This window comes from Talpa europaea (genome assembly GCF_964194135.1).
Source record: "Talpa europaea genome assembly, chromosome: 9".
NCBI classification, from domain to species: Eukaryota; Metazoa; Chordata; class Mammalia; order Eulipotyphla; family Talpidae; genus Talpa; species Talpa europaea.
The window spans coordinates 4,094,115-4,111,484 of NC_140076.1; the positions used below are offsets into that span (position 1 = coordinate 4,094,115).

The following is a 17,370-nucleotide window of genomic DNA, read 5'->3' on the forward strand; positions in this document are numbered from 1 at the left end:
TAAACCCTCCATCAGTAGCTCTTCTTATGAATAGCATTGTAAGAGTAGTAAGCTGCCGTGTGCTCTGTCACAGTGCTTGAAGTCACCGTTAGACACTTCACTTAGACATTTCACCTTGGTGCCATCATTCAGAAGCAGAGAGCTCACATACTACAGGTGACAGTGTCCTGGGCAGGTGGGCTTGATCTCCCAGCAGATACTTACAGTGTACTTAGACTTTTAGGGGGAGGGGCGACAGACAATAAACAAAATAAATATGCTAACCACACACAGTATAGTAGAACAAGTTATGTACTACAAGAGAAATAAGGCAGCAGGGAGGATGTGTGTGTGAGATGGGGGTAGGATGTTGACTCTTTTCCACAGAGTTGTCTGAGAAAGTCTCACCGAGAAAGGGACATTTAGCAATGAATTACAGTTAAGAATGAACCATGTGGATGTCCACAGGGAAAAGTGCAGACAGAACAGCAAGTGCAAAGGCCCTGAGCCAGGAAGGTGAGTGACTGGAACCTCGAGAGAGGCTGAGCCATAGGAGGAGACACAAAGAGACAATGCATGGGAAGCCAGAATGTATGGACCCAGCAGACCCCTATGCCTGACCACTCTCCCCCCCCCAAGATTTTTTATTATTATTTTTTAATAAGATTTATTTATTCACACATACAAGAACCGGGGTACAGGTGAGACTCATGGGAAGGTGAGAGGATTCACCAGAGACAGAGCAGGGAACAGAACAGGCAGACTGACAAAATACACTGCTGAGGGGAGCAGCAGGTACGACAGGAGAGGTCTGCTGTGCCATGTGGGATTCTCACCCACTGGCCGGGATTGAACCCGCACTGCAGAGGCTGTGGACAGCTTCACAGTTCTGCGCTCAACCGCCTGCGCCACCAGGGGAGGCCCAAGATTTATTATTTATTTATGCATGCAAGAGCTGGGGTACAGGCCAGAGGTGTGGGGGGTGAGAGGACTTACCAGAGGGGGGGGGCAGAACAGGCAGATGTACTGAAATACACTGCTGAGGGGAGCAGCGGGAGACAGGAAAGGTCTGCCGCGCCATATGGGTCAGCTCTCTGGCTGGGGATCAGACTCAGACCACACCAGTGATAACATGAGAGCACTGAGACTTAACCCCTACGCCATCAGGGAGGCCCATTCGATCACTCTTAACTGCTGTGTTAAGGCCAAGATAGAAATGAGGGAGGGGCCAGTTGGGTGGTTCCTGCAGTAATTAGAAGCGGTGGTGGTGGGTAGGACCAGGAAGGTTGGGGACGGTGGTAAGAAGTAATGTATTTGGATACATTTTGAAGGTAGAAGCAATAGGATTTGCTGACAGATTGGATGACCCCCCCCCCCCCGAGTTTCTAGACAGCTCACCTGGAAGGACAGAGATGGCCATATACTGAGGCTAGGAAGATCTGGATTTAGAGGAGCTTGGGAGATAAATCAGTTCTATTTTGAACATGCTAAGTCTTGAAAACCTCCAATTAATGCTGTCAGAGGAGCAGCTGATGGTCTGAATCTGAAGGGGGGGATGTCTTGGCTGGAAATAAAGACTTGGTGCGTAGGCAGTGAGAACTGGTAAATGCTTAACAACTGGCCCTGCAAGCCATTGAGTCCGACTTGGCGTCTGTTCATGTCTGTGGTGTAAATATCCCCACTTTGGTCAGTTTCATGCTCAAGGTCATAGGGCCTCTTTACAAGTACAATAGATGTAAGTAATGTCAAAAACATAGAAAATGGTAAAATAATTAGGAGGTGGTAAGCTTTGAGTCTTTATCATATTTGCCTTTAATTCAATTTATTTATAGGTACTTCTCAGAGAGATCATGGATTTGAATCCAGGCCACGAAAATAAAATGATAAATAGAGTTGCACGGATAACTTCCCAGTACAGATCCAGGCTGGTCTAGAGTTTACCGTCATCCGAAGCGTGCAGCAGCGTTCTATCTAAAACAACAGTGTTTGTGCTTTATTTGTGACACAGATACCCACTGAGCAGGTGCAGCTGGAAAATGGTGCCATAGGTTTGCATGGTGCAGGGTGGCCACAAACCTGCAGTTTGTAAAAGGGCGAGATCTGCAAAGCCCAGTGAAACAGGCTTGCCTGCCCACAGTTGTCCATTTATATAATTGGGGTTTCTATGCCTGTGTTTAACAGTTGTCCTGAAAAGTTCCTGAGAATGTGGCACTTGAATTCTGTGCAGAAACCAGAGGGCTCAGCGCACCTTTTGGGTTTGAGGAGCTGCATTGTTACCTGAAGAGGTGAGGGCAGTAAGGCTTCTCTGAGATCAGGGAGAAAAGGGCCCCAGAGCCCGGCTGGCAGCTCTGTCCCAGCCTTGGCCCGAGGGGCATCAAGGCAGACCAGTCCTCGGGAAGTCTTGGCATCCAGTGGGTGTGTGTAGGGAGGGACAGAGCCAGAGGGAAGAGTTGCGGGGAACAGCTGGAGTTGGAGATTGGAGAGATTGTCCTTTAGAGAAAACCACCTTCAGTTTGAACTCCCATTTACACCCACGGAGTCCTTTAAAATTCCAAGGTCATGGGCTGTGATTTGAAGAACATTCCCCTCCTTTCTGCCTGGCAAACAGAAGACAGGTCAAAGGTAAGGCAGGGCATTGGGAAAGGGCAGAGGCAATCGCCACTGACCTGGCCCCCGGTTGCTTTCCCCGCCCCATCCCTGTTTCCCAGAAACCACTCTGCGGCTGGCTCCCCAACGGAAGCGGCCCGGGGCCGTGCGGGGCCTGTCGGGGCTCAGCTGCTGGGTCTCAGCCTATCTGCCTCTTGCCCCTGGGTAGACGGAGGCTGCAGAACCCTGATTCTGAGCCAAACCCTTTGTGAGGCCAGGTCAACATTTATGCTTTTGGGGGTGTTGGCAGAACAGAGCTTTTAAAGGTGAGTCTCCCTGATGCCTGGTGGGCGCACTCTGGCTGAGGTCGGGGCAGGGAAGGTGCCCTGGTTGTGGGCCCGTGCCCATTCACCCTGATTATAGAACACTTTTTGCACCTGCCTAGGAAGGGCCCCCACCTAGGGGGTGCCCCCAACGTATGGAGCTCTGTAGGGGAAGTGTGTTTCTGGCAAGTTCTTGAGTAATTGTTGTCAACTCGCTGTCCTTTTCCTAGGCGGTTCTTGGCACTTAGTTACTGTTCTGATCGCGCTTCGTCGCAGGCAACCTCTCAGTTACTCCTCACTACTCCTGGTTGGTGGTGTGTGTTAGCCTGTTTTACAGATGAGCAAACAGAGACCCAGACGGGACTGAGGGGGCTCCCCGCCAGGAGGGGTGCCTGAGCGAGGCTCCCGACCCTAACGCCACGTCCCTCCCCTTGATGGAGGAGGCTGCCGGGCACGGTCCCAGGGCCCCGGGATGTGACACGTGGCCTCACCTTCCAGCGTCCGCATCTGTAAAATGGGCATCACTGCAGACACCCCTCCATGAGGCGTCCTCTGCCCGCTGGTGGACATCAGTGCTGGCGCTTGGCGCTCGGCTGTGAGCAGCCAACTCGGCTCCGGGCAGCTTGTGCAGAGGGGCAGGCAAATATTAACCATGTTTGAGGCTGTTTTGAAATACCCACGTCTGGGCCTGAAGTTCCTTGCCTTGGGGAGGAGGAGGCCGGGGCTGTGTGTTTTGGAAAGCCCCGCCGCGTTCCACCACTCCGTCCAGGGTTCCAGGGGGGCTGGTCAAGCCAGCTCGCGGCACCTCAGGCCCTGCCCTGGCCTTCTGCGTCAGAATCTGCATTTTAGAAAGATCCCCAGGGAGATTGCCGTGCACATGGGCGTTGGGATTAAGTTAAGGCGTTTGAGTGTGAGTTTGTGTTAAGGTTACATACACGTGCGCGCGCACACACGAGAAACCCAAACGAAACACCACCCACGCTGGTTTGGGGAAGGGTCGCTCCCTGGTTGTGTGGCAACCCCGGAGTAAGTAACCGTGTTGCAATAACCAGAGACCCCGATTTGACTTGTTTAAGGAGTGCTGGGGCGTGAGCAGGAGACGGGGTCACCCGAGGACAGGAGCTGGGAGCCCGGAGCCCGCAGCGAGACCCCATGGGCACGGCGTGGACAGGTGCCATCCATCGACTCTGTAGTCCCCTGGGGCCGTGGTAGACGTGTGGCCTTGGGCTGCCTCACCTGCCTACCCTGATGCTCTGAGGGGCTTGAGCTCCTTCCTGGCACCAGGCGGGGCCAGAGCCCTGGTCCCCAGAGCCAACCATGCAGCCTGCCAGCTGGCGGCTCCACCTTCTCCGGGCTGTTTGCTGGGCTTCAGCTTTCTCTGCCTTCCCGCACTGACCTTGCAGCTCTTTCTTCCCTCCAGACAGGGGCGATTGCCAGTTGAGACAGAAATGCTTGAAGGGCCAAGGGCAGGGAACAGAAAGTAGGAGAGGAAATTAGCATGGTCCCGTGGTCCAGCTGTAGATTTGGGGTGAGTGAAGACAAAGGGAATGTGGAAGAGGAAGCTTGGGGGCCATTCAAGTGGCCCCTCGAGCCTCTAGTTAAAGCTCCGATAACTGAGGTGGCCGGAGTCCTTAAGATGCTGGTGCAGCCAGTGTTATTGGAGCCTCATCTGGAGTGGCCACTGGCTGGGCCCAGCGTTGGGGTGTATTGAGAGAGAGAACAGGAAGAGGCAAAGGGAAAGGCGGGAGGAGGGGTCTGATGTCAGAATCGGGCCAGCAGTGGGCCCCCCTCCATGGAGGGGAGGTGTAGGGATGAGGGAAGCTAACTGGCCAGGTCTGCAGGGCCTTGATAAATCCTGGATATCTCGTTAAACTTCGATTTCCCTGGCTGTCTACCCGGCTCTCTGCCTTCTGGGTGACAATGCTGTTTCTCTACCTGGCTCGGGCCACCCCAGTAGTCTTAGCCCCCAGGTGGGACCCCATCCCCCCTCTATTTCTGAGAGCCGGTTGCTGATATGACTCCTTTCCTCCTCGCCCCATTCGACCTTCCTCTCAAAGCGCTGGTCCTGGGGAGGCGCAGACCAGGGAGCCGTGGAGTAAGAGCTGAGCACAGTGGGCCTACAGCGCGTCACAGCAGGGGGCAGAAAACACAGGCTTTCCCGCGCACGCGTGACACCTTAGCTGCTTCAGATAGGGCTGAAGCCTGGCCAGCCCCAGGCCTTCCATGGGGAGCCCTAACCTGCTGCTGGGTCAGCTCAGGAGCTCCCCCACCCCCCGCCCAGGGACCTGCACCTCCTTGAGTCTCAGCTTCTCTGTCTGCAAAAGGGGGGCTGTAATAGCACCCTGTGCACTGATCCTCTCAGAGCTCTTGTCTGGACTTGCTGGAGGCCACGCACAGAGGCCCTGTGGGCATGGGCTAGCCCTCAGGTCTGCTGCTGCCATTACCATCCTGGAATAATCACGGCCACGCCCATGGGGTCAGCACGTGGCCAGCACTGTCCTAAGCACATCACAGCCACTCACTTTGTTCTCAGCACAGCCCCAGTTCAGATGGGGAAACAGGTGCAGAGAGGTGAAGTGGCTGCCCAAGGCCGAGCCGGGAGTCAGGCTCCGTGTTTCCAGTCTGTCTTCATCAGTGTGCGAGAGCTAGCAGGCACCTGGGCCTGGTGAGCAGAGGGAAGTGAGAGGAGGTGATGGCCACCTCTCACGGAGCCAGCTGTCACCTAAGGGCCTGCTCCCCTTCCTGGGCATACCACCTGTTTATGGAGCAGGCCCCCACAGAAGCCGAGCCCCTGAAGGTGGGTAGCTGGGGCTCTCCATTTTCTTGAGAAACACGTGGCTACCTCTTGCCAGGCAGGAAATGTTTGCGAGCCGAGAAATGTGTTTGACCCAACGTCACAGCCACTGGAGCCATGTCTGAGCCTTCCTTGTCCCTTGTTCTCCCCTTCCAGGCACCCAGGCCTTGGGAAGATGCTCCTCGTGGCCCTGTGCGTGGGCTTTCTGGGCTGCCTGCCGGCCCAGGCGCTGCAGGGACATGTGTCCGTCATCCTGCTGGGAGCAACAGGGGACTTGGCCAGAAAGTACTTATGGCAGGGGCTGTTCCAGCTCTACCTGGATGAGGCGGGGAAGGGCCGCAGTCTGAGCTTCCATGGGTCTGCACTGACGGCCACCACAGAGGGCCAAGAGCTCCTGGCCAAGATCCTGGACGCCCTCTCCTGCCCCAGCGACATGGCACCCGATCGCTGTGCCGACCTCAAGGGTCAGTTCCAGCAGCTGAGCCAGTACCGCTGCCTGAAGACCACTGAGGACTATGTGGCTCTGAGCGGGGACATCGAGGCACAGGTCCAGCGCACAGGCCGCCCGGAGGCTGGCAGGATCTTCTACTTCTCCGTGCCGCCCTTCGCCTACGGAGACATCGCCCGCCACATCAACAGCAGCTGCCGCCCCCAGCCCGGCGCCTGGCTGCGGGTTGTCCTGGAGAAACCCTTCGGCCATGATCTCCTCTCGGCCCAGCAGCTGGCCACAGAACTCGGCAGCTTTTTCCAAGAGGAGGAGATGTACCGGGTGGACCATTACCTGGGCAAGCAGGTGAGCTGCGGCTGGGGGCCTGCCTGGGTTGGCGTGAGTGGAGGCAGGTTGACTGGGTCAGACCCCCGAGAGTGGAATCGGGCCCGAGGCCTGTGGACGCTGAGCGCCCCGTGCTTGTCTCGAAGGGGGTGACAGGGGCGAGTGGGGGAGCAGCGGGCAGCGTGGGCAGGACTGCTCGGCGCTGTGCTGCTGCTTCTGTGTGTCCGTCTCTGCTTCCCAGCGGCGGGGGCCTGCTTTCTCAGCATGGCCCAGAGCCCCGGGAGCCCAGGCCTGGCTTCCGGTGGGGGAGCGGTGAGAAATAGAATTCATCTTGTTCAGCACACGCTGCCTTTTTTCAGGATCTTTCTCCTCTTGAGTTCTGCTTTGAGCCAGGAGGCCGGCGACCCAGGTCCCGGCTCGCAGCCGGATGGGTGCAGAGCAGGCCAGGCGGAGGGTCCCCCTGTGTCCTGCCCGGGCTGAGGCCCAGGGCCACGGGGCAGGCACACAGAGGCACCCCGCAGGGTGGCCATCGGCCTGGTGCCCGGCGTGGTGAGGTTTCCACTGGTTTATGGCAAAAAATGAGAAAAAGAATGAGCGCGTGCATTCAGTTTGACGCTTTTCTTGCTCCATTTTTGGGTGTTAAAATGTCTTTTATGAGAAGGTGTTGGTTATAAAGGGACCCCCTAATTTCTTCCTGGTGAGCCTGTGGAGTCCTTGCAGGAGCGCCTGCCCTGGCCACGGGATGCTCGGGCGGGGTCCGGGCTCCGGAGTGACCGCCCCGGAGCAGGCACAGAGCTGGGGGCCTTCCTTGGCGTCAGGGTGTCCTCTTCACCCTGCAGGCTGTGGCTCATATCCTGCCTTTCCGAGACCAAAACCGCCAGGCCTTGGACGGGCTCTGGGACAGGCACCACGTGGAGCGGGTGGAGATCATCATGAAAGAGACCCTGGACGCGGAAGGTGGGTGCATGTGTGTCCCCCGCGCCCCTCAGCCGCCGTGTGTCTGGGGGCCCTATGGGACTGAGCGGCCAGCTGGGAGCCCTTTGGCTGGTGCTTCTGAAGGACGAGATGCTGGTGTGTGATCCCGCTTCCAGGGCCTGGTGGGCCCAACCTGGGGGGCCGCAGCCCAGGCTCCCGCTGCACAGCCCTGACAGTTATCACCGCCCTCCTGGAGGGCCCGGCATGGCTAAGTACACTCACCCAGGCCCTGAGATGCTGGCCAGCAGGGAGCCTGCGGGGCCCTGCCCCTTGGGTGGTTTGTGGAGACCTGGACCAGTCTGGGCCTGGGCCCCTCCATCTCCTCACTGGCCAGCCCCTCCCAACCTCCTCAGCGCCTCTCACGTGTCACTCCCTCCCACTCCCTCCAGGTCCGCTCCCCACGCCCCCCCTGGTCTCCTGGCCTCATGCCTCCCAGCTGTAGACTCAGCTCCTCCTCCCAGGCACTTGGCACACCCTCCTGATGAATGGATAAGCAGTGGCACCTGGAGAGGAGGTGGTGCCCGGCAGCTCCACTTTCTCCCCGGGACATGGCACTCACTTCCCTCAGCTGTGAGAGGAGCTGGCTGCGGAAGGGGCAGCTGCTCCAGCCTTGGGCTGCATCTGTGCTCTCACCCCAGTTTAGAGTCTTGCTTCTTCTCCCAAGAAATAAAAGCCGATCCCTGGTGGTTCCCGATCCCCAGTGGCTGGATAAGGGGGGCAGTATCATTGCCTTCACCTGCCACAGTCAGCGGCAGGACCGGGCGGGACTGACCTGGACTCTGCACCACTGCCCCGGACCCAGCCCTGCTTTTCCTCAAGAAGTCACCTTTGGATTTGAGAGAGAAAAGCAGAAGGCGAGACAGAAGGGCTGGCGGGGGTCTGGGCTGGGCTCTGCGGCCGGGGCGGGGAGAGTCTGGGCTTCAGCAGCAGCAGCCGGGTCCCTACGGGTCCTGCCTTCAGGGCTGCCTGTGGGACAGAGCCCAGCCCGGTGCCCTGCAGCGTGGGCTCCCGGGAGGGCCTTGTTCTGCCCATCCCAGAGCCGAAGCTTCTTCACCCAGCTAGGCTCTGTACCCTCCGTCCAAAGGCAAGGAGAGAGGGGCGGACGAGAGGGGGACAGCAGCCCCAGGGGTGAACGGCCGGGAAGGGAGGGATGCAGGAGGACTCTGCTGTCCGGGGGCTGGGCCTCCCTGGTCAGCTGCTATTGCCACTTGCAGACACAGGCGGGGACAGCTGTGTCTGTCCTTTCCAGGGACCCCTCCCTGCCACAGGCTCAGCCCACAGCAGGCGGGCCTCTGGGCATGGGTCCTTCGACTGCAGAGAACCCCCTCCTTTCAGTGGCCCAGCACTGATCCTCGAGGGCCATCTGGGTCCTCCCACGCCCTGCCTAGACGAGTTCAGGCTGGAGAGAGGCCAGACCTGTGGACCCGGCAGGACCCCACCTCCGACCCACACAGGGTCCCACTGCGCTCCCCTGGGCTGGGCTGGGAGGGAAGGCTGCTCTGCTGGAGTTGGGTCGGGTGCCCGCGGGTGCTGCGTGGCAGAGCATGCCTGTTCCCTGGCACCCAGGTTCCGGGATCAGGCGGAAGCACAGTGCAGGGGGCCTGCTCCCGTCCCACCCTGCCAGCCCTAGATGACCGCCCTGCGGATGCTCTGGAGTGACCTGGCTCGGGTCACCTGGCTGCCACCCTGCATGCTGGAAGGGGGCACCGAGGGCGAGAGGCAGCTACTCTTGCTACCCTGCCCCCTGGAAAGGGACTTCAGAGCCCAAGGTCGTTTGCCTTGCCCCACGCACATGTCCAGATGGGCAGGGGCCGGCTCCCCGCTCCCTCTCTCCCCTTCCCTCCATGCAGCCAGAGTGGTTTTTTTCTCCTCTTCTGCCGCAGCCTCTGGCCCAGAGGAGTTTGCTGCAGAGTTAAGGCTGCTGCATAGGCAGGAGAGGGGTGAGGGGAGGAGGGAGCCATCCAGCTCTCAGGTCTGGGCTCCTCTGGGGGCCCCTCTTGGGAGTCCCCATGCGGTGAGCCCCCAAGTGACAGACACCCCAGCTTCCTGGACCTAAAGCAGCACTCTGGGAGTGACCTTGGCTGGGCCACTTAGTCTGGCTAAGAGCTGACCCCGCCAGCCTTCCCCCCTCGCCCCCCAGGAGGGCTGAGCAGAGAGGAGGGCTATGTTGGGAATGGGGCCCTTTTTCTCCTGGGAGGGCCGAACTTGAGCCTAGTTCTGTGGCTCCCCAGAACCCAGCCTCTGGCCACTGTGCTCTCCGGCCTTCCTGCCAGGATGTGCTCAGGTCCCTCCCTCTGCGCCCCTGGTTTCCCAGCTGGGGGAAAACTTTTTTTTGGCAGGAGGAAGGACGGGAACTTCCTGGGGAGGGTCCCTGTCTGGGGAAAGGTCGCGACGCGTGTTCACGTCGCAGGTTGCAGTGACAGCTGGGTGCCTCTCAGGGAGGGTCCATCGCAGCCGCTGGGCCTCGGGTGCACGCCAGCTGCCCAGCCTGCAGCCGGTGCTGGGAGGGGCCGCCAGCTCACTCAGCAGATGGGCCGCCAGGTGAGGCCAGGCCAGCTGCAGCCTCTGACCTGAGAGCTCCACCACGACCTGCTTCTCTGTGGCCCGCCCTTTTTTTTTTTTTTTCGTAACCCTAGCAGGTGTTAACAGGGATGGCAGCAAGTGCACAGGGTTTTTTGTTGTCAGATCTGTGCAGGGGGAATCGGGGTGTCCCATAGTGCAAAGGCTGTGGGAATCCGTGTCTGGGCCCAGCTGGGATGGCTGCCATTTCAGATAGTCTCTGGCTGCTGCTAGCCGGGACTACCTCTCCCGGCAGGGTCTCTAGCTGCTCTAGCCCGGACTGCCTCTCCCGGCAGGGTCTCTAGCTGCTGCTGGCCCAGGCTGCCTCTCCCAGCAGGTCTCTAGTTGTTGCTAGCCTGGACTCTCCCGGGATGGTTGTAAGGGGTGAGTCAGGTAGTGTCCAGAAATACTCCACCAATGGAAATGTTGTTGTCCTTCCAAGTTGGCAAGGAGAGGGGGCTGCAGTGCCCTTGGGCCCTGAGCACTTTTGGCGTCTCTGTGACTGTGGAAGATTCTGGAAAGGCTGTGATTGGTCTGTAACACTTTTTCATGTCCATTCGTAACCCGATATTTTTTTCCACTCTCACTTATATGAATATTGAAATCTCCATGTATGGATAATCTGCATCATAGAAACTGTTTTTTGTGGTCGTATTTCTGTTAGTTCTATTTATATCACAACCTGTGAATTGTCCTGTTATTAAGGCATCCTAGTTTGCAGTTTTTGCTATTTGAAAGAGTACTTTGAGATCGTGTGAAAAATTAAGATACAATTCGCTTACCGTCAAATTCACCCTTCTGCAGTGAACAAATCAGTAATTGTTAATGTATTTATAAAGATATGGGACCTTGAGCTAAGTAATTCCAGGACATTTATGAGCATTGAGTTTTCCCCCTTAAGTCCACACGGGTGAAGTGGGGCTACGAGGCTGAGGAGTAGAGTGACTTCAGAGCTGCTGCTCCGTCTCAGCCTGGTTTCCTGAAACCGGCCACAGCAGCGCGTCTGCTCTCCCTGTGGCTCCGCTCACGTCGCGCTGCTGCCTCCTCGGTCCAGCTGCCGGGCTTCCTAGCAGCTCTTTTGGAGGGGCACCACTTCTCTTGCCGTTGGTGGGGCTGCCCCGGGAGGGTGTGAGGCCCACACCCTGCCATCTTGGAGCTTGGCTGAGTCTTAGGCTTGGCTGGAAGCCCCGTTGTGGGTCTTCTCTCCTCCAGCTACCTACCTGCTGTGCTTTCTCTCCCCGGCGTTGTGGGTTTTCACCTTGACCTTTCAACCCAGGAAAGGGTACTAGGAGTCAGTCTAGGTCATTTTCAGGAAAAATCAGTCCACAGAAACTGGTAGGAATGAGGAAAAAAAAGTCAACTTGCCGCCCATCTCCAGCAGAGCTAGTCCAGTGCCGCCCTGCCTGAGCCTCTCCTGGGGAGACCTCTCCCCGGGGGACCTTTCCCGGCCCCCCCCCCCACCCCGCAAGCTGTCGACACGGAAACCCTGAAAGACAGAGCTAACCAGGAAAGAATCAAAGTCCATAAAATGCAGGGCTGTGCCGCAGTGCACCCCCTGAAGCTTGAAATTAAGGAATAAAGGAAGCTCTTTTACACAGCAGGCAGGAGGCCTGCGAAGTGCTTCTCCCCACGGACTGAGGGAGGATAAAAATAGGGACGGGCCGCGCGGGGTTTGCTGAACTAATGAATAGTAAGCAGATAGCAGGACGGAAAGGACGCTGCTGTGTTCTCGCCATCAAAAATTCATCTGTTCCCAAGGCTCCCCTCTCCTCTATACGCCGAAACCGCGGAGGTTCATCGACGCCCAGACACGTGTCTTCGCGTTCGCGTGTTCTCTGAAGTCGGGTTTGCCTGGGCAACAGCTGAGTTTCCTTCTCGCGGGGCATGAAACAAGGATGCTTTCGCCACGGGTGGCACCTCCGACTCGCCATCCGGGGCGTCTCCATGTTCCCCGCCTCCCCTCTGACCCCCAGCTGCCTTGTCGTTGGTTTTCCTGGACGTCGCCTCACGTGACCCTCTGGACCCAGCAGGCTGAGGCAGCACTAAAGCTGAAGTGGTGCTTTTCCTAAGTCCTTTATCTCCAAAGGGCGGCTGTTCCCTGACACCCCGGCCAGTAGCCCCGACGGCCTCGTGACCCTAAAACCCCAGCGTGTGTCAGCGTGCACCGGGCGCGTTCCAGACGGTGTCTGTGTCAACTCACCCATCCTCGCGGTCGCCCTTCTGGAGCTACTTCTGCCTGGAGACAGAGCCCCGGCCCCGGGTCACAGGGCTGAGACCGCCCAGCAGCGCTCCCCGCCTGGAGGCCCCACTGGCCTGCCTTCCCCACCCAGCCAGCGCACCTGCGCCGCAGGGGAGCATGTCCTGCCTCCTCCCCGCTCTTCCTTCCCTCTGGCCACGTCCCTCGCTGCTTCCTGAATTCACGGCCGCCGCCCCCACCGAGCAGGCCGCACGCGTGTCACCCCCACGGCACCTCTGCCTCGCGGCCATCTCCCTCTGCTAACACATTTCTTAAAAAACGGTTTTATTGGGACATAATTTGGTGTCATGCAATCCACCGTTTAAAGGCTATCATTCACTCATGCAGATCACCTGCTGAAGGGACACGATTTAATGGGCTTTCATCTGCTCAGCTGGGCATCATCAGGGCCCTTTCAGGATATTTCCATCACCCCGAGAGCAGCTCTGCGCCCCAGCTGCCATTCTCTGGCCCCTCCCAGGTCTCTGCGGGTTGCCTGCTCTGGACACGCCCCGTGAGGGGGTCGCACGGAACTCACCTCCCGTCCGCTTTTCTCCCTCAGCATCACGTTGTCGGGGCTTCCCCAGACTGCAGGGGCACAGCATCTCGCCTGTTCCCACTGCTGAGTGCCGCTGCACGGCTGGAGGGGCTGGTCTGTCCCTCGTCAGTGGATGGGCGCGAGTGGCTCCCACACCGTGGCTGCCGAGGGCGTTCCCGTCCGGGTGGACGGTGTCCTTGTTTCTCTTGGCTGCAAATACCCTGGTCCTCAGGGCTGGTGCTGGGCTGACCAGGCTCAGGTGCTCACTCAGGCCAGCAGGTCAAAGAGCAGGACCCGTGTGGCCGATGGGACCAGCGGGCCCAAGTTGAGCCCAGGATGCCCCCTCGCCCCAGGCTGGCAGCACCAGCACTGTGGGCAGGAGGTAAAGCCCCCGGCTGGTAGGAAGGCGCCCTCAGCCTGGATGCCCCAGTGCCCCCGCCCACTGAGGAAACAAAGGCTGAGTCCCTAGCCCCGCGGGGCCTGGTCTTCCGAGTCCCGGCAGTGTATCTGCAAAGGATCAAGAAAACGTAGCAGTGTCCGGGTATCAGCCCATCTGCTCCCCACGGGGGTGTGCAAGGAGGCCCGCTGTTATCTAAGCACCAGGAAGCTAAGCTTCGAGAAGTCAGCTGACTTGGCCAGGGGCCCACAGCTGGTAGAGGGGAACAGTGAGATTTGGCCCCAGCGCTGGCAGTTCTTCCCACCAACACCACCCCTTTCAGCTTCCCACTGAGATCTGAACAGCCCCAGAGCCCTTGGCCCGCGGTGCTCTCCCTGTCGTGAGGTCAGGCGGGAGCCGACCTGGGGATGCGAGCCCAGGGTAGGGCCTCTGTGAACACTAAGCTTCACAGCGGGTGGGCTGGATGCGTTCAAGTCTCAAATAGTCAGAGCTCTCGCTGAACTGGGAGGAGGGAGGGCTGGCAACTGGCACCAGGCTCTGTCTGCATTGTCCTGGGCCTGACTTTTCCCTCCCCTGAGGAGCAGGGACGACACTGGCACTTGCCCTGTGGGGTCCCTGGTGGGCGTGTCAGCTCGAGCCAGGCCAGGCCGCTGGAAGCCTCGGCTGTCCCTGTGTGCACTCCCTGTCACCCTCACAGCAGCCCTGTGCACCTGCCAACGGGTGTCCCCCCCTCCCCTTGAGCTCAAACTTGCTGCTAGTCTTCATCTGGACCCCCGAGGGCCCTGTCCGCAGTGCTCTTCCTTCCCTGGCTCTGGAGGTGCCAGAGGGAGCTCCCGTTGCCGTCTGCCTTGAACGCTGAGCTTTACCAACGGCTAGTCTTCCCCTCCCCTCTCCGCTCCTTCCCCCCCCCCCCCCCCCCCCGTAAGCTGTGTGTGTGTGGAGGGGGGACTGTCTCCCCGGCCCTTGCACATGTGCCGGCTGCTACATCCAGTGGGGGATCAGAGCAGGGACCTGGCAACCTGGCCCTGACCCCCACGCTGCAGCGTCTTGCAGCCCACAAGCCCTGTCCAGGGAAGGCAGGGCCGTGGGGGCCGCGGTCTGCCCTCCCAGTGGCAGGGGGGTGACTCACAAACACCCCCTTCCTTCTCCCGCCGTGGCGTGCTCTGCCATAAATCATTTAATGGGCTCTTTGGGCTGGGGAGCGGGGCTGCCTGGACAAGGAGTGGGGGTGGGATCTTTGTGCCCCTGGGTGGGACGTGTGGCCCCTGGTCACACCCTTCCCCTCCTCCGCCCACAGGTCGCACCAGCTTCTACGAGGAGTACGGCGTCGTCCGTGACGTCCTCCAGAACCACCTGACCGAGATCCTCACCCTCGTGGCCATGGAGCTGCCCCACAACATCAGCAGCTCGGAGGCCGTGCTGAGGCACAAGCTGCAGGCCTTCCAGGCGCTGCGGGGCCTGCAGAAGGGCAGCGTTGTCCTGGGCCAGTACCAGGCCTACAGCCAGCAGGTGCGCCGAGAGCTGCAGAAGCCAGCCAGCTTCCACAGCCTGACGCCAACGTTCGCAGGTGGGCTCCACAGCCGCCCAGCGCCGGGCTGCCCCAGATGCCCTCTGGTTTGGGTTGGAAGGAGCCCGAGACGGGGTTTTCACTGGTGCATGAGAAGTTGCCCTGCCTCCCTGGCCTCCGCCAGCTTAAAGAAGCAAGTCACCTCTGGGGTCCCCTAGGGGACAGACATTCCAAGGGGGGGTGCAGTCCGCCCACCCAGTTTGGTACACAGACACTGACCCTTCCAGGGCTCGCCGAGCCGGGTTTGGGTCTGGCTCCCACCCTTGTGGCGCTCCACCAGCCGGGTGGGCCATGGCTGGAGACCCTCCCAGCGGCAAGCGCAGGCCACAGCCCTCTCCCGGCAGTTCCAAGCAGCTGGGAGCCAGCCGGCTGCAGAGGATAGGCACCGCTCACGCAGCGGCTGTTTGTGAGGCTCTGACTGGGCGCCAGGCCCTTTATGCACGGGGCTGTGGCTAACCCTCCCCTGCCGCGCCTCACCTGTGCGCACGCTCAGCCCGAGGCAGGTACATTCTGATGCCCACTTGAAGGAGAAGAAACGTGACTTGGTAAAATTGCAAACACTTGCCGTAGTCCTGCAGTAACAGCATGCGGGGAGACCAGGCCCGAAGCTCAGGTGTGGGTGCTCCAGCATTTGGCTTACCTCCGTTGCCTGCCAGGCCCCTTCCCCACGCCCACAGCCCACCGGCCTCCTGCCGAGAGCCCAGTGCTGCCCTCCCACCAAATCTGTCTTGCTCAGACTCATCCTCGATGCGCTACCAAAACAGAGGCGCACCCCTGGCGGTCAGGACCCCCAGCCTTGTCCCTTCATAGCCCCTCTCGGGGCCTGCAGGCTGGAGACGCACCCGCTCTCTTTTGCTCAGGGGTCATGACTCAGAGGAAAAGAAGGTGACGGAGGGGCATAGGGGTGGGGAGAGCGAGGCCGAGGACGGGGTTTTCCAAAGGCCAGTGCCCTGGGGCGAGCCGGGAGGGGCCCAGGCTGGCTGGCGGGAGGCGAGGGGGCTGGGGTCTGGGGGTGCCGTGCTGGAGCGTCACCTCCGCTGTCCCGTCACCTCAGGCGTCCTCATTCACGTGGACAACCTGCGCTGGGAGGGCGTCCCTTTCATCCTGATGTCCGGCAAGGCCCTGGACGAGAGAGTGGGCTACGTGCGGATCCTGTTCAAGAACCAGGCATGCTGCGTGCAGGACGAGCCTCGCTGGGCCGCTGACCAGAGCCGCTGCCTGCCCCGGCAGATCGTGTTCCACATCGGGCACGGCCAGCTGGGCAGCCCCGCTGTGCTGGTCAGCCGCAACCTGTTCAGGCCCTCGCTGCCCTCCGTGGGCTGGAAGGAGATGGAAGGCCGTCCCGGGCTCCGTCTCTTCGGCCGCCCTCTGTCGGATTTCTACGCCTACAGCCCGGTGAGTGTGCAGGACGCCTACTCCGTGCTCATATCCCGGATCTTCCACGGCCACAAGGACTCCTTCATCACCACGGAGAATTTGCTGGCCTCCTGGGTCTTCTGGACCCCCCTGCTGGACAGCCTGGCCCAGGAGACCCCCCGCCAGTACCCAGGAGGAGCGGAGAACGGGCATCTGCTGGACTTTGAGTTCCACGGTGGCCAGTTAGCCTTCTCTCAGCAGCAGCTGGAGCAGCTGGTGCCAGGGCTGGGTCCTGCCCCCCTGCCCCGAGACTTCCAGGTACTCAGAGCCAAGTATCGGGACAGCCCGCTGGTCTCGGCCTGGCCCGAGGAGCTGATTGCCAAGCTGGCCAGCGACATCGAAGCCGCAGCTGTGCGGGCCGTGCAGCGCTCTGGTGAGTTCCACCTGGCGCTCTCGGGTGGCTCCAGCCCCGTCGCCCTGTTCCAGCAACTGGCCACAGGCCACTATGGCTTCCCCTGGGCGCACACGCACCTGTGGCTGGTGGACGAGCGCTGTGTGCCGCTCCGGGATCCCGAGTCCAACTTCCAGAGCCTGCAGGCGCACCTGCTGCAGCACGTCCGGGTGCCCTACTACAACATCCACCCCATGCCCGTGCACCTGCACCAGCGGCTGTGTGCCGAGGAGGACCAGGGTGCCCAGGCCTATGCCAGGGAGATATCCGCGCTCGTGACCAATAGCAGCTTCGACCTGGTGCTGCTGGGCATGGGCACCGATGGGCACACGGCCTCCCTCTTCCCGCAGTCCCCCACCGGCCTGGACGGGGAGCAGCTGGTCGTGCTGACCCAGAGCCCCTCCAGGCCACACCACCGCATGAGCCTTAGCCTGCCCCTCATCAACCGGGCCCGGAAGGTGGCCGTCCTGGTGGTGGGCAGGATGAAGCGTGAGATCACCATGCTGGTGAGCCGTGTGGGCCACGAGCCCAGGAAGTGGCCCATCTCGGGCGTCCTGCCCAGTTCTGGCCAGCTGGTTTGGTACATGGATTATGACGCGTTTCTCGGGTAACTGGGTTGATGGTGCCTTTGCCCTCGGTTCACCCCCATGCTTCCTTTTCCCGTCCTCTCCCCGCCCCCCCTAGTCCCACTAAATGCTCTGGGCCCGGCTTTCCAAGTCTGAGACCTCAGGGTCAGGCTGCAGACGGGGAAGGACAAGACCCTGTCCCAACCCTTTTGACAGCCAGGCCTTGTCTACTTGTGGACACAGAAATGCAGAGATGGAATGTCTGCTCTTA

General features: G+C 60.1%; 1 protein-coding gene across 1 annotated transcript; it reads left to right on the top strand.

The window, feature by feature from the left end:
- The first annotated feature begins 5,845 nt into the window (after window positions 1-5,845).
- Window positions 5,846-17,166, top strand: H6PD (hexose-6-phosphate dehydrogenase/glucose 1-dehydrogenase). The gene is made up of 4 exons (XM_084242711.1): window positions 5,846-6,475; window positions 7,294-7,411; window positions 14,457-14,726; window positions 15,781-17,166. Exons 1-4 carry the CDS (start codon window positions 5,858-5,860, stop codon window positions 17,142-17,144), a joined length of 2,370 nt encoding a protein of 789 aa, XP_084098837.1. The 5' UTR covers window positions 5,846-5,857; the 3' UTR covers window positions 17,145-17,166.
- Window positions 17,167-17,370: the final 204 nt, after the last annotated feature.